Raw genomic sequence first — 22092 nt, forward strand, 5'->3', positions numbered from 1 at the left:
CAGCCCCAACCACGCCTGGTACAAGCTGGCAGAGGAGGTGTCGGGCCGCACCGAGGTCACCGTCAAGCAGCCAGGTGGGTAGTCTTGGCATTGGCTCCCTGTCCTGGTGTCCTCGTGCCTGCACGGCCCTGCCTGGGAGGAGGGTTTTCCCTCCTTTGACGTGACCCTTGTCCCTCTAGGCTGAGCTTGTGTGCCTTTCAGTGTCCCCACATGAAAGTCTGTAGGGCCACTGCATTCCAGCCAGGTTTCATTATTCTTGAGAGTATTCATGTAGCAAGAGTGTCAACTAGCGACTTACTGAGACAGAACCCCCTGTGTGCCTGTCTGGGAAAGCATTTTTATGTCTTGCACACAGTTTAATTTTACTCTGTGCCTGTATCCTGGCAGGCGCAGGGAGCCTTGTCTCTTTTCCCTTTGCACATGAGATGGGAATAACGTTCAATAAAGTGGGGAGCTGGCTGCCAGGAAAGGAGAAATATGCTCTGTGGGTGGTTTCCGTGGCAGTGGATGACACTGATAAAGGTAAGCTGGTGGAGGAGCTAAATATAGGCTCCATAAGCCGGGACAAAGGGCAAAGGTGAGAGTCAAGGAGGCAAGTACTGTCCAGAGCATTGGTACTTCATGAGGAAGCCTGCCTTGTCCTTGCTTGTTCCAGCTGCTTGTGTCTGGAAGATAAAATCCCTCAGGCAGGTTGGATGCAGTTGGATATCAGGGCTGGAGTAGGGTGCTTAGTGCATTTTCTCTGTCTGGATTTGGCTGGCTAGACACAAGCTCTGTGGACAAGGGTGCAAGGGGGATATTGGACGTGGTCCCCAGTGCAGCTTTGCCTGGTCACATACTGCAGGAGGCACAGCAGGCCGTGGCTTGCTGCCAGTGCCAGCTCCTCATTTCTGTCTGCAGACTCCCAGGATGGCTGAGGGGTGGTCAGGGCTGGGAGAACTGTAACTGCCCCCTTTGCACTGCCCACCTCTCTCTGGGAAGTACGGTGCTTGTTGCTGGCTGCAGCAGCGGTACCTGGGAAGTCCAGACTGGCCCTGGAAAGAATTGTGAGGGATTTAGGAGAGTTGGACACGTCATTTTGCGTAAAAGAGCTGACTCCAGTCACCCTCCTGTGTATCAATGAAGTTGTGGAGCAAAAACCAGGGACATTCCTGAGGCAGCAAAACACTGCATGTGACTTTGCCCTCATGCCACTTCTTGTTTTGCAGTGGGGGTTCCCTGCAATCAGCTCTCTGTTCTCCACCTTGCTGTTTTTTTCCTTTTTCCCACAGTAGGGGGGGCTTACTCCTTGGGTGTGATCAGGCTAATGCCTCGTCCTAGGAGGAGAACAAGAAAAGAGTGAGGTGTGATCTTCCTTCATTAGGTTTCTGTGCACTTAGGGCCTTCCAGGTCCTTCTAGGAGATAGTGGGTTTCCAATTCCCTGCACTGAAATGCTAGCCATTTGTTGGTGGCTAGCCTGAGATTTTCAGAAGACCCTAAAAAAACACAAGCCTTATTTTCTTCTCCTCCTCTATATTTTTTGTCCTTTCCTTTCTCCATCATTTTTTCCTCTACTTCCATCACACCCCAGGATTGTGGCCATGCATGAAAGGCTTGTGGGGAGACAAAGGACCCTTGCAGCCCTTGGTCACACTGAATTTTTAATGGGGCTTTTCCCTTAGATAACCGCCTGCAGGTCAGCCAGACTCACAAGAACATCACGGTGCTGGAGAACGAGTGGGTGACCCTGGAGTGCCTGGTGAGCAACCGGACCAGCCCCTCCTCGCAGCTGCAGGTGGAGTGGTCGGTGTGGCGGCCGGGCCGCCCCGAGAAGGAGGTGGTGGCCTGGCTGAGCCGGCAGAGCACACTGCACTATGGGGACCTGGCAGTGCTGGGAGAGCTGCGGAGCCGCCTGCACCTGGAGAGCCCGGCCCCGGGCCTCTTCCTGCTCTCCATCCAGAACTCCACCGTGCGGGACAGTGGCGCCTACGGCTGCCGCGTGGAGGAGTGGCTGCTGGACCCCGGAGACCGCTGGTACAAGCGCGCAGAGGATGTCTCCGGGCTCATCACCCTCGCAGTCAGGCAGCCAGGTGAGTGGGCTCTGGTGCCGTCTGTCCTGAGCAACCCTGGGCCCTCTTGGGCAAACACGGATCACCATCTGTCTGTCAGCAACACTGGGGCCAAGCACAGGGCAGGACCATGGGGCAAACCATTCTGATTCCGTTTTCCGTGTCCTCTTGATTGCATTCTGGCTTTTCTAGAAAGAGTGTACAGCAAGTTCTGCAAATACAACTACGTAGGCTTGGCATTTTGTCACTGCATCTGCTTTTTTTTTCCTAACACTTTTGGCAGGTTAAATATGGTAGGCTCCTGATTTTACTCACGTTTTGATTGAGAATAGGATGGAAGAAGCTACCTGTGCTTCCCAGGTATGTGGCCCAGGGGAAAGGTCCTTTCGTGAGAAGAGGGCAGTGGAGAAACACTACTGAGTCTTAGTGACCTTGCTGTCAATCAGCACCCCCAGATCCCTTTCTGCAGGACTGCTCCTCTAGCTTCTCCTCTCCCAGTTCTACTTTGCATGGTGTTACTCAGACCTAGGTGTAAAATCCAGGCATTTCAACTTGTTAAATTCTGTTCTATTCAATAAAGTCCAGATCTCCAATCTATCTAGATCGCTTTGTAAGGCTTCTTGTCCCTCAAGAGAGTCAGCAGCACCTCCCAGTTTGGTATCGCCAGCAGATTTGCTAATGGTGCATTCAACTCCTGTATCCAGATCTTTGATAAATATATTGAACAGCACTGGCCCTAAAACTGAACTCTGAGGGAACACCACTGGTGACCAGTTACCAGCCAGAAGTAACCCCTTTCACTGTATCCCTTTGAACTCTGCCCTTCAGCCAGTTCTTCACTCAGTGCACCAAGAAACTTCCCCATAGCTGGAAGGATGCTGTGAGGGACAATATGAAAAGCCTTACTGAAAATGAAAAACTGCATCCACTGCCTTTCCTTCATCCACTGACAGAGCAGGTGCCACAAGGATACTAAATTATTTAACCAGACTTCCCCTTTGTGAAGCTGTGTTGGCTGTGTCTGATGACTGTGTTTTTCTTTGAATGCCTTTCAGTAGTACCCTGGATAATCTTCTCCATGATTTTTTCAGGAACTGAGGTTTCTAACTGAGGTCTGTAGTTTCCTGAGTCTTCCCTCATGTCCTTCTTGTAAATTGGTATATATACAGGCCAGCTTCCAGCCAAAGAGCACTTCCCCAGACTCCCAGGACCCTGGGATGATGTTCAGGCGGGATCCTGCTGTAACTGATGAATCCCATCAGGCCCCATGGACTTGTGGACACTCGACTGATACAGCTGATCCCTCACAATTTCAGAGTCTGCAGATGACAAAGTTACTGTTCCTGCACTTGTGGTCCTCTGGCTCATGGGACTGGGCAGCCCAAGGTCTATCAGTATTATTAAAGACTGAGGCAAAAAAAACATTGAATGCCTCTGCTTTTTTTAAATCCCTATTAAATAGGTAACTGTCTTCAGCAAATATCAGTTCAACATTTTCTTCAGACATCATCTTGCTATTAACAGCCTTAAAAAAGTGCAGATGCAACACTGACCAATTTCAACTCTGACTGACCTTTGACATTTTTGTCTTCTCCCTCCATATATGAGCTACAGCTCTGTAATCTTCCTGCAGAGCCTCGCTTCCAGAGATCATACAATTTCTTTCTCCTCTTGAGCTCCACAAGGAGTTGCTGTTCAGCCAGTGTTGCTTGACTTGAGACACAGTGGAGTTGCCTGCTCCTGTGCTCCCAAAAGGTGATTCTTAAAAACTGACCAGCACTGATGGACTCCTAAGCCATGAAAAGCAGATTCCCAGAGTACTCTGCTAAGTTTTGCCTGTTTTAACAACAGATAACATGCAAAGGTAGTTTACCTTGGAAAATACAAGTTCCCTAGTTTTTGAGGCATATGACTCAAGATTAAATGTCAGTCCTAAAGGCTGTAGGACAAATAACAGTACAGTGCTCCTTCACTGAGTACTTTCCAGCTTCTAAAGCAACCACTCTCCGCATATTCTGCAGGGCTTCATGCCTGCCCATTCCAGCAAGATGTCAGCCTCATAACTGTGCAGAGCTGGCAAAAGCGTGAGGTTCTGGAAAGATTTTAGTGGTCATTCCTAGCAGAGATTTGTACTATGGAGGAGGAGCATTCTTAGGGGACAGCAGAGCCCTTATCTGCCACATCTTTGCTTGGGAAGTTTCGCTGGCCAGCATGGCTTGAGCAGAGACACCTCCCAAAGCACCTCCTCTGTGCCATGCTGGGTTATCACTACAGCTCTCCATCCAGTGTGATAATTGCCAGCCCTGATGGAGGGGATAATGAACAGCAGGAAAAATCTCTGAGGCTCCTCTTGAATTGCAGAAGAATGTGTGGAGTGGGAAGAAGAGAGGGAGTTTGGGAGTGCACTAATCAAAGATTTTTTTTTTTTCTGAAAGTGCTTTGTTGTTGTTTGTTTTTGTTTCATAGCAGTCAGTACTTAACAAAATGACTAATCGTGCTTGTGATTCATGTCTCATTAGTGAGGATCTCCAGCCTCATCTGTTAGGGCTATAATCATCAGCAAAGGAGGGGGAAAAACCTCTCAGCAACTTCAGACATCAGTTCTCTTTATGCTTAACCTGCTAAAGGTGAGGGGGACTTTGTGTCAGTTTTGACAAGCCATTTCCTTCCCTTCCTCCTTTCTTACCTCAGTAGTCCCCAAAATTTCATGACTTAACTCATTCCTGTTTCTCTCAGGAGCCTTCTTTGTGAAGATGTGAACTGCAAATACTCATACTGCTTATGGCCTGAAGAGCTCTGGTCTTAATTAAGGTTTTCCTCATGGGACCATTTAAAAAGTGTTGGGCAGGTGCTGTAATGAGAAGCCCACTGGGCACAGCAGCCCTGTGGCTGATAAGAGCTGAGGGACAGCAGCCTCCTCCTGCAGGGACACCCAGGGTCTGCACAAGGGAGGGCTTGCCCAGCTCTCCTCTCTGAAGGAGAAAGTGCCTCTGTCTTCGGTGAGCTATTGCCCTTCCTGCTCAGCTCCCGCTTTGGAAAGGGCTTTTTAATCTTTAAATGAAAGCTTAGATCCAGACTGATTGTGATCCCCAGAGTATGTGCTCCCTGGCAGGATGACTAAACCAAATGTTAATTGCTCTTGAAGTCAGCCTTTAATCAACTCATCGTGGGTTCTGGCCACTGTGTCTCCAGTAAAAACATCTCTTTAGCCTTGCAGCAAGCACTAGAGGGAAAAAAAATGAGAGGAAGACTTTTAGAGCATCCTTGCTGCATCAGTGTTGAGACCATCTCAGTGGCAGAACCCCTTACCTAAATGACTTCCCAAGCTGCTGGAAGAGGTCTTCTTCTCTTCTGTCATAAGGATTTCCAAGTCCTATGAACACTCTCAAAGAAACAAAAAGCAGGGAGTGCAATGTTCTGTGCAGCAGTAGCTGGGGAGAGGAATAGCACATTGCTCCTCAGCATGCGCACCAGACCTTGGTATCCTGACATGTAGCATGTCTGGATCAGCTGCAGCAGCTTCCTCCTCTTGTCCCTTAGTTGGGGTGAGGATGGGCAGGGGTAGGATGGTGCTTGCAGCCAGCACCTGTTTGACCCTGTGCCAGATGGTGTGTGGTGGGGTGAGGATGCTGTGCCTGCAGGGTTGGCCTCAGAGGAACCTGTGAGTCTTGGCAGGCTGCATCAAGCTTTGGGTTTTGCTTGGATCATGCCCAGCACCAGAGTCATGACAGTTTGTGTTGATATAGGATGGTTTTGATGATAGCTCAGTGCTCAACTCTTGCTTTTTGTCATCTCAGATCCCACCTTGCAGGTGGACACAGCCACTGCCAACCTGACGGTGCAGGAGAAGGAGTCCTTCCCGCTGGACTGCAGCATCCTGTCCCGCTCCAGCCCAGAGTCCCACTTTGCCGTGACGTGGTACAACCTGCGGGCCAAGGAGGCGGGCGAGCACGCGGAGGAGGGCGAGGAGCAGGAGGAGGAGGAGAGGGAAGTGGTGCTGAGTGTGGGCCCCGATGCCATCTTCAGTCCTGAGGCCGGTCGCTGGGAGGGCCGCCTGCGCTTCCAGAGGCTCTCGGCGGTGCTTTTCCGGCTGACAGTGCTGCAGGCCGGCGGTGCGGACACAGGAAACTACTCGTGCCAAGTGGAGGAGTGGCTGGTGGATCCCAACGGCGTCTGGTACCGCCTGGCTGAGGAGGAGTCAGGGATGGTCGCCGTGCACGTGCAGGATGCAGGTGAGGAGAGGTGATGACTGGCTGGGGCCGTGGCCCTGGCATGCTCTGCATCTTTGGGTCAACCAAGATGAAAAGGCCAAGGAACGAGTAGGACTGGGGCAAGTCTGTGGTGCTGGTACTTTTCCAGTCAGCTCAGTGTTTCTTGCCAGCTCATGCTCTGCCTTAAGTATCCATACTGCACCTAGCTCTGTACTGGTGTTGTACCCACAGCATTTACCACCTGGTGTGTCTGGAGTCAGTGGGGACAGGCCTTGCCACCCACTGGGCTTTAACCCTCCCCTTTGGGGGAAGTTGGATTAGCTCTGCACAAGAGCATAGGTTGTGGCACATGGGTCTCCTCACATCAACTCTAGAAGCTGTTGCATGGTTTAGAGGTAACTGAGATCTTGAGGGCCCTTTTTGTGGGCCCTTAAGGGAGATAGAGATCCTGAGGTGCTGCTACCTTTGTGTAGCACCACTGAGAGAATACAGGCTTTGCAAGGCTCCCTGATTTATAAGATACTATAAAATCTCCACCAGAGAGGACTCTATCACTCATTAAACTCTTGGGGGATAAAGCTGAAACATATCCTGTTAGAACTTTCCTCTATTCTAACACTGTTATTTTTCCCAGAGCCTCACCTTCTGCTTTGACATAGAATAATGAGCATGTGGCTTTCGATGTTTCTGAGGAAGTTTGCATGCCCTGATTACAGAGAAACCATGAAATGTGACCACCCTGTGTCTCTTTCCAGGTTCCACACTGCAGTCTGTCATCTGCTCCAATGACGCCCTCTTCTACTTTGTGTTCTTCTACCCCTTCCCCATCTTTGGCATCTTGATCATCACCATCCTCCTGGTGCGGTTCAAGAGCCGAAACTCCAGCAAGAACTCAGAGGGCAAGAATGGGGTTCCCTTGCTGTGGATCAAAGAGCCTCACCTCAACTACTCTCCAACCTGCCTAGAGCCACCAGTCCTCAGCATCCACCCGGGAACCATAGACTAAAGAGGCAGAGACACCTGTAGGGACGTACAGAGGGAGAGAAGCAGAGATACACACCGGGAACCCTGAGGAGCACACTGGGGTTTGTTGTTCTTGTTTCATTTGTTTCAGCGTCTGTGCTCCGACACCGTGGCTGAGCTCTGCCCAGCCAGCAGGAGCAAGAAGGTCCAAGGCTTCTTCCAGCACCTGTGGGAACATACCCCCTCATCCCAATGGACAGAGGCACTTGCTGTACATAGCAGATGTTCCTCTCAGACTAATTTGATTCACATCAGTTGCTGTTTTCGGCTGTTACTTTTTTATTGTTTCTTTTTTTGGTCACTCAAACTGTAGACTTTCCCTGCCTTCCACACAGTGTGGAGTTCCCTGGGGGTATTTGCTCCTGGGATGATCCCTTTGGAAGTAAATGTATATGTTTTCCAAAACAGACTGTTTTTCCTTCTCGGATTCAGTGCCACAGTGAAGAAGGTCTGTTCTCAAGGTGCACTGAGCTAGCTTCTCCTTCCAAAACAGACAAAGCCAGGTCTGTCCCCAAAGGGGTTAACTGGGCTGTCTATCAAGAGGTCCATTTCAAAGACTGGCTATAGCCTCAGCATCTTCTTGCCTCCATCTTACTTGTTTTCTCAGGAGGGAGCAATTCACCTTTTGGGAGTGTTCCCAGGTCTCAGAGAGAGTGAATATTAAGCATGCTTGTGGTCAGGACAAAAGCAGTTTAGTTTGTCTCAAGGAACTGAAGAGGGGGGAAAGGAAGGACACCTGAAAGCCCTGACTATGTTGTAGTAAAGAGGGTCCTTGTATTGTCTCACCAGAGTCATGCTCCTCCCTGGTGTCCATGCTGCCATCTCTGATGAGGCAGATCTCCTCTGTGCCCCAGTCATTTGGGAATGGGAGGCTTAATCCAGTCTCTGAAGGCTTCAACGTGACCAAAGTAATGACTCTAGGAAGGAAGGAAAGGAGAAGCTCCATGGGTCAGGTTCACAGTCCGTGGATGGTTCAGCCAAGGAGCCCAGTAGCAAACATGCCACGTAATCAGGATGTGCAGTTAACCACCACGTGTCACGAGTTTTCCTGTGGCTGCACTGCTCGCCAGTGTGAGCCTGGACAAAGCAAGGGGCCTGCAGCACATCAGCACCCTGGGGACTTCCCTGTCCCCTTGGCCAAGAGAAATTTTCCCCCTGCATTTATGTGCATCTGCTGTTTGTTTCTGAGACTTCAGGAAGAGAATCCGTTTCTCCATAAGCTCCCCCTCCTGGTAAAGTCACCTACTCTTGTAAGAGTCATCGTGGCAGGAAATGTTGTTCTTTCTGTGAAAGATATGGCTCTCGTGAACCAAACCAGGGCTCTCTCCACATGGGGCACCTGACCTCCTGCACCCCCTGATGCCAAGAACCCCTGCCCTGTCCTGTGGAGGAAGCTGCCTCCTCCTCCCATAGGCGTTATGTCTGGCGGAAGAAAATGTTTGCCAAAAACGGCCTTTTGTTGTCTTCCTCGATGTCTTCCTGGCAAATCTGGCCATTTATTTTTCTGCAGCGTGGCTGAAGCCAACCGGGGGCGGATGGGTGCAGCCGCCAGACCCCCCCTGCCCCACGTGTGAGAGGTGCCATACCCACAGCCCTTGTCCTCTCTGGAGGGTTGGACTGCTTTCTGGGAGCAGGGGGACCTCAGCAGATGCTCTGTAGCACTAAGTCAGTTAGACCCTGATGCCTTGATGTTTCAGAGGTGGTGGAGCTTCAGGTAGGAGATTTGCACCGTGAAGCCTTGCTCCTGTCTGGGAGAGGACCCACGTGGCTGCAGATCGTCCCGTGATAAGGCGTTTGGAGTTGGCCACCTCTGCACCTCTACCAGAACAGCACTGGTGTCGTCTTCTGCTGGGAAGCCCCAGTTTCACTCGTCCCTCTGTGAAGTCTGCCTCCTCAAGACGTAACTGCTTACTGGCCCCAGCATATGCTAAAATCACACTCCTGTATGTATCGCACACCCGCACACTTGTCTTCCCTTTCTGCCTAAGACGTCTGCAAAGAGAGGAGTGGGATGAGAAGTGAATGGAAGTGAAGAACCGAGGTGCAAACAGCTGCAGCCAGTGGGTATTGTTTCCCAACTGTACTATCTCCTGTATGTCCTGCTCCTGGGCAGGAACCACGACTCAATTCAGCTTTAAGGAAGAAGAGAAAATGAAGTCGGCAGGAGCCCTTGTTTCCTGGGAGAGCTCTGCTCTGCACCCGAGCCACACTCCTCGCCAACCTGTCTGCTCCAGAGCAGGGCTCTCCTGAAGGCCTGCCCCATGGCCCTGCCCCACTGGGGGATGTGGTTCCTGCACAGACCCCAGGCTTTCCTGGGAAGTGGTTTCTATGGTGATCCCTGAATGTACCTTGCTGGTGACGTTTCTCCATTGCTCTGGCAGTGTGTTGCCCAGTCTCAAACTTCTCTCAGTTTTTATAAGGCAGACTCTTCCTGTTAAAAGTTTTAACACAAAGCTTTTCAAACCACTCTCTCAGTGGTAACTTTCTGTAATGAACTGAAGAAGAAAGAGAGACAGGGTCTCTCTCCCTGTCCATGCATGATGTGGAAAAATGTTTGGGATTTTTTAAAAAAGCAAAAAGTGGAAAAAAAACCCCAACAAAAACTTTGTACTATGTTGCACTAAAACATGTTTTATACAACACACCCAACAGCTGTAGTAAACTGTGTTGAAATTGTGAATCCTATTGCTGCTGGTTTTTGTCAGATCTCGGCTTTTATTTTGCCTTTATGTGCACTCACAGCATAAAGGTGTGCTGAGGCACTCCTTTTGGGAACCCTCTCCCTTTGCCTCTACTCCTTGATGAAGTAACTCCTCTCCCTACCAATCGTAGCACATCTCTCTCTTGCAGCTGGAGCTTGCAGACACCTGGCACCTCTGATTTCATACCCCATCCATCCCTCAACCTATGCCATAACAGAATATAGCATTTAACAGAGGCCTGTCAGGTCTTTTTATTGAGTGGGATACACTGGTTTTGAAATTGTTCTGAAAACAGTAAAAGTACTTTGCTGTGTCATAGTCCAGATTTGAAGAAAAACCTTATTTTGATAGAATTATGCATAGCAAATGTTAAACAAATTACCTTTAGTAACCTTGATGAAAGCAGAATATAGATCACTAGAGAAGCTGATGTAAAATGCAACCTGTTAATACTCATTACCTGCTTTTGCCTTAAGTAAGGATTTGGGCAGTAGTCTTGAATTCCCACATTCACTTGAAATAGGGAAGTAGCATGATGCATTCATACCTGTATTACAGGAGGGGCGTGGAATTGGGTAAAACGTGCTGATGACACAGCTTTAAGGTCAGATTTGGGGTTTTCTTCCAGATTCATTTGAAACAAAAAAATATCCTCAGCTAAAATAATTTTATGAGAAAGCTCTGTTGTCCCCAGACACAATGGGCTGCTTGTGGCCCCTGCTCCCCTTGTAGGGGCAGGATGTTGGTTTAGGGCAGCTTGAATGGGGTTTGCTGCCTGTCCTGCTGCTGCAGCATGTCCAGCAGGGCTGCAGTGGGTGCTCCTGCTCCTCTTGAGGACCAGATGATGTGCAGCCACCCTGCAGCACAGGAGGGATGTCTCGGGGGACCACTGTGTGTTCCCATCCAACCACCAGCCCCAAACTAGTGCCGACGTGGCCTCCCCCCTGAAGCCAACACACAGAGAAAAGGCAGGTCTGGCTCTGGCTTACATGCATGAGATTTAATCCAGGCAGGTTTGCAAACCAAGCGAGAGAGCACGGGTAAGCGCGCCTGTGGGGTGCCCTGCCGCAATCTCCTGCCTAGCTGAGGTTGTACAAGTCCTTGGCTACCTTCACCAGGCGGTCCTTGTACTCCAGGTGGGCGTAGAGGGAGGGGGGAACCCCCTGGAAGCCGTACATGGCGCCCCACCAGCCGGCGGCGATGGCGGCCGTGGAGTCGCTGTCGCCGCCGTGGAAGAAGGCACGGTGGGCCAGCTCCGTCCACGAGTCCCCGGCACCCAGCACGGCGTCGTAGGCGATCATGGGCGCGTCGTGCCCGCTGCTGCCGCCCCAGCCGCTGTAGCTGAGCGCCGTGTAGAACGAGTCCCTCTCCTCCACGCCGTACTTGGCCGGGAACTTGGGTGATGAGATGCCGTCCGAGATGCCTCTCTCCGCCAGGTATTTCTTCCACTGCTCCTCGAAGTAAGACCTGCCAAACGGGATGGGATGGAGCGGCTGTCAGGGCAGCGGCACAGAGCTGAGCGCCAGGCAGGCGCCAGCGGAAAACGCGCCGCGTCAAGAGCCCAGAGGAAGGGCTCGGCAGAATGGCAGGCAACCCCCATTTGTCAAAACTAGGGACATGATTTACAGTAAGAGGCACGAGGACATGTTTCAGTGAGTTAGATTTCCCCTCCCTCCAGCCACGTGAGAGAAGGCAGCCCAGCACCTGCAGGATTCAAAGGCTCAGAGTGAGAACTGAGTCATCTTCCCAAATTCAGAGCAGTTCTACCTCTGTGTGTGCCCCTGCACACAGAGGTGTCGTGAATATGCAGATTTGGTTATAACTTTCAAACTGAGCTCAGCCCTAAGCTTGATGCTGTTCCCCAGCCCTGCTTGCCATCTTTCATAAGGTCACAGTTGCATGAGATGACAAGTCTAGGTACTTCATACTGGATCCGGTCACAACTACATGACCCAAATACAACCTGCCTTTTTTTTTCCCCCAAGTTGAGGTATTCTGAATTGATTTGATCCTGTGGCAGGTGTGTGCTGCCCTAGGAGTTTACCATAATGTGATTACTGAAACTTAGGTGTGAGCAGAGCTCACCCTGTCACATGGGGGCTTTAAGAAACGGTGATGCAGGGAGTGCAGCTCACCATTGCTCCATGTTCTCCTCCACAAAGTAGTTGGACTCTTGCACATAGGCTTTTGCCCGTGGCAGCACCTCCATCAGCCCCTTCCCCCAGGCCACAGGGGGCATGTTGTTGACCGCATAGGCCGTGAAGAGGGCTGAGGCCAGGGCGCCCAGGTATCCTGTGGGGTGGTGGTGGGTCATGCGGCCGCTCTCGATGCTGACTTTGACCAGGGTGTCCAGCTGGGCGGGGCGGTGGAAGCGCAGCCCGATGCACATGGCGCGCATGGCGGCCCCGCAGCCACCCGCCCGCGGGCTGAACGGGATCCGCCAGCCGTCCGGCCGCCCTGGGTCGAGCTTCATGGTGCCTTCCAGACACATGGTACCTGCAGACAGGAGCCACACAGCCCAAGAGAAAGAAGAAATATCAGCAGGAGAGAGCTTGGGAACAAGGGGGATACAGGGATACAGGCAGGGCAGCGGGGAAGAAAGCATCGCTCTGCGTAAGGGATTGGAGCTTCCTTTTAAAAACATACGTTGTCTGCTCACATACATATCCTGCCTTAAACTGCTGGAGCATCCTGCATAATTTTTGTTTGTTTGAAAATAATTAGAAGGTCTAGAGGGTAGGAAACAATTCACCGCTCATTTACTGACATAGTTTATATTTACATTTTGTGTTATCCATAAAACATATATACTAATAGACATATACACATTTACCTAGATATCGCTCTCTCTGTAAACAGGTTTGTAGGATCTCTGACACAAGGCAAGTCTAGGTAGGTAATTGATTTTTCACAGGACTTATAAAGGCAGAGACCTCACAAGCTTCTCAGGAATCTTTCCCATTTCCTCACTAACAGAAAATACACTGATGGAAAATGTCTTCCAGCTCTCCCTTGCTGCAGGTTAAGTTTGTCAGAAATCCTTGAGTGTAGCACCTCACCTCAACAAGTCTGCATAACTGGCTTTACTGTACTCTTCTTCCAATAAGCTGAAGAGCAGCTGTACTAGGTTTGTCCAGCTCACAAGTTCATCTCCAAACACTGCCACTAAAGGTAACTGCAGAAAGACTAAAAGAATTGAGGCAAGCCCACCTCTATCTCTTTCATATTTCTGCTATTTAGTTTTTAAAGAAATTACTCTGCTTCTTCCAGTGCTGCTTCTTCAGACTAACACATTCATAGGACAAAGAAAACCCAGCCAAATTTCAGAGCCCAGCCAGCTTCCCCAGCCAAGACAGTGAAATGTTTTGAGAGCTAAGCCCAAATGCTTGTGCGTAAAGGAAAAACAGGTTTGGAACACTGAATTATCTTTCACCTCACTTTGGTGCAGCTCAGTCCCCATGATCTGTGACTTTACTAATCTCAGTCAGGTACTGCACTAAGTCTCCTACAGAGCTCTTGGCTTCTGCACTTCTGGGTACATGTTTGGCAGTAGGGTTTGCTTTATGTCAGTCTGTTTTACTGCACTTACGGCACCCTTGTCACTGAAATATCTCCAAATCCACACACAGCTTTAAGACTGGCTTCTGGATGTATGCTAAAAATAACTAACAGCTGGGCACTGTCAGGAATAATGTCACGTGCTGGGCCAAGTGTCTTTAGCTCTACTAGGACTGGTCACCACCAACCTCTAAGTGAAGTGCCTGCGAGTTTGCTTTTAGGATGTCTCAGTGTGAGAACATGTTCAAGCCTCTAAATTTCAGGTAGTTTACTAATTCAGGGCTGGCTGCCGTGTATCAAAATTGTTAAGAGGGATATCAGCATAATTTTCAACTTCATGATGACTAACAGAAAATTGGGGCATTTTTCTAAAAATCTCACCACCACACCAAGCATTGTAGCCAATGACCTGTAACAGGACATTAAAATGAACGTGTCAAACAAAGCAGTAGAGCTGTGCCAACTACTCTCTTTGTATGTTCTGGTAACAGAGAACTTATTCCAGGAAACCAAGGGGGAGGGGAGAGAGCACAGGGACTTAGGGTAGCTTAAAATCAAAATCTGTATAACAAAAGCAAAGACTGCTCTTGCTGAAACTTGGAGGAAAAACATTTCTTCAGGACATGTCTGAGCAGGTTGAGACCACACACCTCAGTCCTTAATAAAAAGTGAGATTGTTCTTTCACTAATTGCAGCTAAAATAAAGAGGAAGATGACAAGGCTTTAAATGGAAAGAAAGACTGGTTATTTTGCAATGCATTTTGCTTGAGCTTTAAGCCTATGCATATTTTAGGATATGACTACTGGTAACTTGCAAGTGGAAAAATTGTGTAAAACAAAGGGTTGTACAACAGAGTCTCACGATTTAGGAAGTATTACAAGTATTGTCCCTCACACTTTTGAACTGTTAAAATATTAAAACATTGGAAAGCTGATTTAGGAAGACTAAGCTGGAATCACATCAGGCCTTTTTTTAAAAACAGGTTTTTAAAAAAACTGCTGTAGGGAGTTCTTGAATTAAGAAATTGTTTCGGAAATCCTTCACATCCTGGTTAGGAATCCTTTGTTACTAACAACAGGAAATTAAAAGTAACCCATGCATGGTACTGGTCTAAGGAAAGAAGAAATGCAAGGAAAAAGTACTGTGTGAATTAGGGCAACCTGAAAAACTGTTTCAAGAACAGCTGGACACAATTTTTGGGATAGGCTTTCATTCCGCTTACCTAGACTCTTCAAGAGCACAGACAGTAACAGTTGTTTGGGGTTGATCAGTAACATATAAAAAAAGGTGAGTTAAACCACATAGTGGTAAATAATTCCAAAGAGAGAGGATTAAGACCAAAAGACAAGGTTTTCTGGGGAAGTGCTATATTTGTACCATGAAAAAAGAAGTATGTCTATGCTTGCTTAATTCATTGCCTTTGTAATCTGCAGGGAGCAATGAATTTGGGACTGTGGCACCTCAAGAATAGCCAGAGTGGATGCAGGGATTACCTTGTCACTGAATTATTACCCTCAGAGTTCTCTCCTGGGGCTGTGTCCCTGAGGGACCCTACTGTGGCTGCCCTGTGACTCAGAACGTTGTGGGAATCCCTTTGTTACTGCAGCTTTGGGTTTTCAGGTCTGGACTCCCTCGTGTGAGCCATCAGTGTGACTTTCCCCCACTGTTCTAAGGAAATCTCTTCTGTGTTGGGCAAAAGTTCCAACAGCAACTTTCCATTCTCAGCCTTCAGGGCTGCAATTCCCAGGTGAGTACTTAGGCCAGAACAGCACCACCATGGGTTTTGTTCTCAGTTAAAATCCATTTATTCTGAACTGCCAAAAGAAGTTACTGGGATGCAACTTTTATCATTAGGACTTGTCAATATGGCATGGAGACTCCAGACAGCTGGATTAGGTATTCCCTTCAGTGAGAATTAAACTGCTAAGGGTCAGGATTCAAACTCTCAGAGCTGAATGCCTTTCCTGTAACTGCAGCAGGAGCAAGTCTGACTGTAAGATGTTAAATTGTCTTTGGACCTATTAAACAATGTGTATTTCTTTCTTTACCTAGATAATCTGACCTTTCCTTGTCATTCCTCTTAATGTCCATAGCAAGTTTGCTTTCAAATTCTTCACTTCCAAATGGGAACTTCTTTTGGACATATTGCAGCTCATTTTAGTCACAGAAGGAATGCCTTATATGTCCTATTATCCTTAGATATTATTTACTACTAACATTTAAATTTTAGGTTCTTCTCCTTTTCATCTTAGGTTTCAGTCACCAAGATTAGTGAAAATTCTTCCAGGTGCTGTCTCACTGCCAGCTGTGGTTAGTCCATCTTGGTTGGGGGAACTAAACTATGCTGCTTCACCAAAAATGCAGTGAATCTCTTGGAAGTTTGATCTGCCAACTTTGGTTGTCCTGACAAGCATCTTTAGCCCTTCCTAAATATTTTATTAATTAAGCCACTCCAACAACTGGGATATAGGTGCTAAAAGAAGATTGATAATTTAGCTCTTTACACAAGGATAGGGGCTCACTGTGGAAAGGTAAGCAGAATAAATTCCTGTTCAGGTTTCCAACCTGGTTTATTTTGGAAATGCACAGCTCCAATACACTATGCTCAGTGGCAAGATTTGGCCTTTCCCATGTTTAATGTCAAGACAGAAGACTCTTGACATACTCTTGCCACTCCAAATAAGCACGTCTAAGCATACATACAATTTCAGTGTATAAACTTTGCACAGGACAGCTGAATTTGAGTGTTTCCTGGATACTTCATGCTTCCTGCCCTGGTCAAATTCAGAGGCCCAGCCTAAGCAGCTCCAATTTAAATGTAACCCAAGCATCCAGAAGAGTCTGGGCCATGAGCACAGAGACAGGTGGAATCCTCGGGGAAGAGCTGGGTCAGGAGGGCTGGGTGAACCAGGAACCACAGGGATGTGTTGTGTGCGGTATCTTGGCTGCTGTAGCCTGTCAAGGTGCCCTTCCTGGATACTGCCAGGCCCACTGCTTGTGGCACAAACTCAGCACCACTGTGTCTATGCAGAGAAATGAGAGATGACGGAAGTACAGGGGTTATAAAAGAAGATTGTGGCCTGACTTCCTGTTGCAGAAAGCAGGCATGCAGAGCTAGCTACAAGTGGACTTTGGGTTTAGAAAGTGTAATTACTCCAAGCAGGGATCTTTGTGCCTTTAAATACATGTAATTTGTTGTGTTTCTGATGAGAAGTTCTGTATTCTTGGTTTAAATATGTTGCTTTGCATCTCAGGGTGTGCATTTCAGTGGTTGAATGTGTATTTTTTATCCACTGAATGTAGGAATCCCAAGTGCAAAAGCCATCACCCTTCCCGAGCTGAGGCTAGGCCTCAAACACACCCAGAAGAACGTTTTGTGAATGTGGGAAAACCACTGTATTTTTCATCTAGTTCAGAGAAGCCCAAACCCCTTCAGCTTGCCTTATTCCATTCTCTAGCTCATCCTGAAAGAGGTACTGAGTGTGGAACACTTTTGGCTTTACATGAAATGCAGTTAACACTCTAAACAGCCAAAAGCAGAGCCAGGGCCAGCTGCAGCTCCAAGCTGCAGGAGAGACCTGAGCAACAGCACGATGGAGGGGTTACCTGGAGCTCTGCCCTCCATGTCATTCATGCACTCCTTGTATTTCCTTGCAAGCAGGGAGTAGAGACGTGGTAGGCTTGGGTTTTTCCCAGCAGCTATCAGGGCTTCGGCCGTAGCCAGGTGCATCACGGTGTCATCGCTGACTCTCCAGCCTTGGATGCTGAAATTGCCCAGTCCCCCCATCTCTTCCAGCTCCTTGTGGATGACTGGGCCACTCATCTGGAACTCCCATTTCCCGTTGTAAAATCCCAGCGTGTCTCCAAGTGCACTCAGCACTATGGATGCCACGTAGTTTTCCACCTCCCTAGGACACATTTTTCGTCTCACAACTACTTCAATGTAGAAGACACTAGGAAAAAGAAAAAAAGATAAGAAGAATGAGAATTAAACCTTTCCCAGAGCAGTATAGGGTTGTCCTGCTAAGCTCCAGCAGGCTGGCAGGAGCCTGGCACATGAGTCTCACTCAGAGGATGAATTTCTTCACAGCACACGAAGCCTGTGCAGCTGCCGTGGGTAAGTGTGGCAGCCCCTGGGCCAGGGGCACCTGGGGATGTCCTGCTGGGATGCTGGTAGCAGCCCAGGATAATGCTACATATCGTACCCGGCTCAAAGACCAAAAACCACGGGCAGGACTGCTGAACCATGTGCGGAATTTGACCACAACCACGTTCTCCACCTTTCTGAGTGCATGAGCCAGCTCAGAGCAGCACCCAGCGGCTTTAGTGCCCTGGGGTAAGGCGAGGCTGCCCCTCGGGGGTACAGGAGGAAGGGGTGTATAGGGTAAGGCTCGGCTGACCTTTGGCAGGGCCAGGCAGTGGCGGTGACACCAAGCCCCGACCCTCGGGCAGGCGACAGCAGCGGGAGCTCACACCGGCAGCGCTCCCGCCCCACGGCACCTTCAGCCAGGAAACACCGACCGCGCCCTCCCCCTAAACCCGCCCCAGGCCAGGGCTTGCTTCTCCTTTTCTCCCGTGAGAAGCAGAGGCGGCGGGGGCGGGCGGGCCCGGGTACTCACACAGCCAGCGCCCCGATCCCGGCCAGCGCGGCCAGCGCGGCCACCACCTTCAGCAGGCTGCGGGGCGCGCACGGGGGGCAGCCCCGGGCCACGGGCCATCGGCGCCCGGCCTGCTCGGCCCTCTGCCCGGCCTCTTTAACCCGCACCGGGCCTCTCCCCTCGGCCCGGCCCTGTGCGGCCTCCCGGGGCGGTGTGAGCGGCCGCGGCTCCTCCTCGGCGGCCCCCGGGCTCTCCCCGGCGGGCTCCGGGCCCTCCTGGGCGTCCCCCCCGGCCGGGGCGGCCTCGGGGCGGCGCAGGCGGACGGGCTGTGCGGCCTCCATGCTGAGGGGAGGCTGCCCGCCCTCGGGAGAGCCGCCCCGGCCCCGAATGGGAACTGGCACCGGGGAATGAGCGCGACGCGCGGAAACCAACTGCTCGCGTCGTTTCAGAAAAGGAAAAGGCGCTGAGTGAGCGGCCCCTTCCTCCTCCTCCGGGCTGAGCAGGATCCCGCTCTGTGTCTGGGTTTTGGGAGGGCTTTCCTCAGCTTTGGGTTGTGTTTCCCCTCCTCGGTGCAGCCCGAGCGGAGCCTCCAGCCCTTGCCAGCAATCCTTGCCTTGCCCCTGTGCCTGCCCCCCAGCAGAGCCACAGAACTGCTGCTGAAACTGCGGGGAAAACAGGAACTCACTGACAAAGTCTTTTCAGTGTTAGAAAATCACGGCGTTACTTTATTTTGGCCAGGGTGTGCAGCAGAAATCGTGTCATCCACGCATGTCCAGGCTGCGCAGTGAAAGGCAGTCCACCACACGTGGTTCTTTGCTAGACTTTTCACCCATCTATGCATAAAACAAAGACATTCACATTCATTGGTCTTAAATTACACAATTCTGAGTATTCGATCTCCTGTTGGTTATGGATCCCTTCCCCTTTGATGCTGATTAGGCCCTCATTCTTTGGTTCTCTTGTCAATCTTTTCCCAGACCAGGTGTTTCTGACCCCATCCGAGGCAATGTTCATTAATGTCCATTTACCTCCTGTGTATTTTCTGGCAACTCCCACTCTATAGCTGTTAAACTTATCAGACCTCACTCAATCTCTTTGAATAGAATCTTTTAAAGAGAAACTTCAATCCCCCTCCCTCTGGGCAAAGGTGAACAACCCCATGAGTAAAGTTACATCAAAATTTTTTAAAGTTGCATCATTTCCAACAGAATAATCAGTGTTGGAAGAGACCTTCAAGATCACTGAGTCCAACCATCCACCCAGCACAATCACTTTAATCCCTTAACCACAAACCATCATCCAGGGCCACATCCAGACACCTCTTCAGCATGGTCAGGGGTGGTGACTCCACCACCTCCCTGGGCAACCTGTTCCAATGTCTGACCATCCTAATAGTGAAAAACCTTCTCTAATACCTACTCTGAGGTAGGTAGAAGAGGCTGTAGAAGAGGTCGTTGAAGAGACCAATGAGATCACCCCTGAGCCTCCTCATCTCTAGCCAACCTCTTCAGTATTTGGTATTTGGGGGCAACACTTTCCCCACAGCCCCAGCCTGGCCCAGATCAGCTCCCTGATGACCCCAACCCTCCCAGACCAGGGCTGATCTTTACTATGTCCAGCAGTGCTGTTTTACATAGTGTCCTGAGGTGCCTTGTGATCCCACTGCCTGGCTTTATCCTTTGTTTTTAGTTTTGGTAGTGGTTAGGTGGCTGAAGGGGTCAGTGGATGAGGAAGGGATAGGAGCACAACACAGGAGCAAGAGGCAGGACTGAGCATGGCTGGGATTGCACTTTGTGGAAGCTGAACATTTTTACCAGCTCATGATCACCTCCACACCAGGTCTCCAGAGCTCTCATTCACCACAGAAGGTACCAGCACCTCTTATATGGAGGGAAAACAGAAATTTCCCCCTTGGTGCCTATGGGAGAAAGCGGTGGTAGTTTTTGAGCCGCAGCCCTGGGGGATTTCAGGGCAATCACCAACGTAGTGCTGGGTCAGAGCAGAGTCCCTGGGGAATTTGGGGGCAAGTCAGAGTGGGGTGCTTGGAGGTGGCCATGGGGGAATTCAGGTAGCTGAGAGCACAGGTCTGCATGGGAACATCAGCCACGATGGCCTTGATGCTTCACCATGCCAGGTTCATTCCTAGATCTACTCCTCCTCTATGCCCTGTTGCAAATGTGGAGTTTGAGAAGCATCTAGCAGGAGAAATCGTAACAGAAAAGGAAGTGGGAAAAGAAGCTGCCGATGTTCCAACACTGCCAGCAGTGCCTGATGACCTTTTCTGCTTCTCTGCTTCATTTTGTTTTCTCTAGAACAGCTCTGAATTTACCCAGGTTGGTGCAGTGCTCAGAAGCAAAGTGGGGCTTTTTGCTCCTAAGGTTTGGGCCTGTGAGAGGGAAAACCCCTCCTGCTTTTGTCTTGCAGAATGGCTGTCTGTGAGAAATGCCTTCTGCTCCAGCCTCAAGGACAGCAGAGCAGAGAGGAAAGTCACAGGGCTACTCAAACAGAGGAGAAAGATGGGACATCATCTCTACATTGGCAGAAAATGGCCTGTGGGTCTGAGATGTTTGGTTCTCTTGATTGCTTCCAGCTTCCTGAATTCTCAGCTTCCTAAAAAATGAGAACATGATGTACATGCAGTGCAGTTAAGTGGCATCCAAGAGATATCAGAGAAAAGTGTTGAGGGCTTCTTGCAGACAGACAGCGGATAGTGATCCAGCAGCAGAAACCATCAGCAGGAGCCTGCAAACCAGGAGTGGGGAGAGCAGCAGTCTTCAAGCTCAAAGGGATGCATTGATCCCAAAGGGATCTCCGTGTGTGAGTCCCATGGGATGTCCACAAGTGGGTTAGGAGAGCATTCTCTGTCAGGGAGCACCTCCATCTCCAAGAGATTGCAGGGAAGCATTTCCCTGGCTCAGACTGTGGTGTGGGGAGGTGGGCACATTTCTCCCCATTTGTAAAGATGGCCTTCTGATGCTGAGCACTGCAAAGAGTTTGACTCACTGTGTTGCACAATTCTGGGGGTTTGCTGTATCTTTTATTAATGAAAATTTAATTATGAAAATTATTTTAATTATGAAAATTTAAATATTAATGACCACTGTGAACCAGTGGTCAGGATATGCCTTCTGGGAAGTACCACATTGGGAGCAGCTTGCTGACCTGCCCCTGCCATGTGTTGGACACTGTGGTTAGCACTCACTTAGACTTAGAATTTTCCTTTACATTCATCTGGAAAAAAAGGGTAATTCTTTCTGACTAAAAAAATTTGCCTTTCTAGATGAGCTCAGGATTGAGGACTCCTATTAGAGGGGGCTGTGAAGGGTAGCACTGCAGCACTGGAGCTACAAACTGATTGAGACCCTGAAGGACATTTCCTCAGAACTACATGAGGCCTTCAGGCTAGGAGTTAGAAAAAAGGTGAACATTAAAAATGCATGCATTGGTGCAATTAAACACATCAGTGTCCCTGTTCTAGATCCTGCAGCTGTCCCCAAAATGGGACTGTAAAGGCACATCTGGAATGCTCATTTTCTCACCTCCTCTATTTATCATCTCCTTGCCCTCTCAGACTTTCCACAGAATCTTTTTGGGTCTCTCATTCTTTTAATAGTTCATTTTTCTCTGTAACAACAGCTGGCCTTTTTTTTTTTTTTTTTTTTTTTTTTTTTTTTTTTTTTTTTTTTTTGAGTGGGGAATATTTCTGGGCTTACCCCAGTTCTCAGTCCCCAAGCATGAGTCTGTCACCTGTCACTGGCCAATAAATAACAATGCTCTGTAACAGGGGCATTCAAAGCAGGGGAGGCAAGTGCCACATGAGGTGTGGATCTCTGTGGTGAGCCTGGGCAGAGTCCTGGCAGGGCAGTGGTGTGTGACCCTGCCTGCCTGTGCAAGGGAAGCACTCACCCTTGCAGGATGCCCTTGCAGGACCAGAGGTGTCTCTGGGCAGC

The 22092-nt window shown here is 49.5% G+C and overlaps 2 protein-coding genes across 3 annotated transcripts in view; one reads left to right on the forward strand and one right to left on the reverse strand.

The window, feature by feature from the left end:
- IGSF3 (immunoglobulin superfamily member 3) overlaps positions 1 to 9956 on the forward strand; it is a gene marked incomplete at its 5' end in the record, with an annotated part of 185936 nt that extends 175980 nt beyond the window's left edge. The window contains 4 exons of the mRNA XM_083855286.1: positions 4 to 74; positions 1663 to 2070; positions 5847 to 6281; positions 7016 to 9956. Coding sequence (XP_083711412.1) covers positions 4 to 74; positions 1663 to 2070; positions 5847 to 6281; positions 7016 to 7266 — 1165 coding nt within the window. The 3' untranslated portion in view covers positions 7267 to 9956. The remainder of the gene's footprint in view (positions 1 to 3; positions 75 to 1662; positions 2071 to 5846; positions 6282 to 7015) is intronic.
- A 185-nt stretch (positions 9957 to 10141) lies between these two features.
- ADPRH (ADP-ribosylarginine hydrolase) lies at positions 10142 to 18211 on the reverse strand. Of its 2 annotated transcripts, none has more exons than XM_083855786.1 (4): positions 18164 to 18211; positions 17151 to 17497; positions 12121 to 12481; positions 10142 to 11452 (listed from the first exon to the last, which is right to left on the reverse strand). In XM_083855786.1, exons 2-4 carry the CDS (start codon positions 17461 to 17463, stop codon positions 11065 to 11067), a joined length of 1062 nt encoding a protein of 353 aa, XP_083711912.1. In that variant the 5' UTR covers positions 17464 to 17497; positions 18164 to 18211; the 3' UTR covers positions 10142 to 11064. The 2 variants fall into 2 exon arrangements, with proteins under 2 accessions (XP_083711912.1, XP_083711913.1); XM_083855787.1 differs by lacking the exon at positions 18164 to 18211 and adding an exon at positions 17945 to 18031.
- Positions 18212 to 22092: the final 3881 nt, after the last annotated feature.

The sequence above is a fragment of the Zosterops lateralis genome, assembly GCF_965231275.1.
Source record: "Zosterops lateralis genome assembly, chromosome: 2".
NCBI lineage: Eukaryota > Metazoa > Chordata > Aves > Passeriformes > Zosteropidae > Zosterops > Zosterops lateralis.

Excerpts from the sequence above, each read along its gene's own strand:
- ADPRH (XM_083855786.1), bottom strand. The coding sequence starts at position 17,463 with ATGTGTCCTAGGGAGGTGGAAAACTACGTGGCATCCATAGTGCTGAGT. Across the intron at positions 12,482-17,150 it reads CATGGAGGGCAGAGCTCCAG|GTACCATGTGTCTGGAAGGC; the intron begins GTAACCCCTCCA and ends TCCTGTCTGCAG. Across the intron at positions 11,453-12,120 it reads GAGGAGAACATGGAGCAATG|GTCTTACTTCGAGGAGCAGT; the intron begins GTGAGCTGCACT and ends CCCGTTTGGCAG.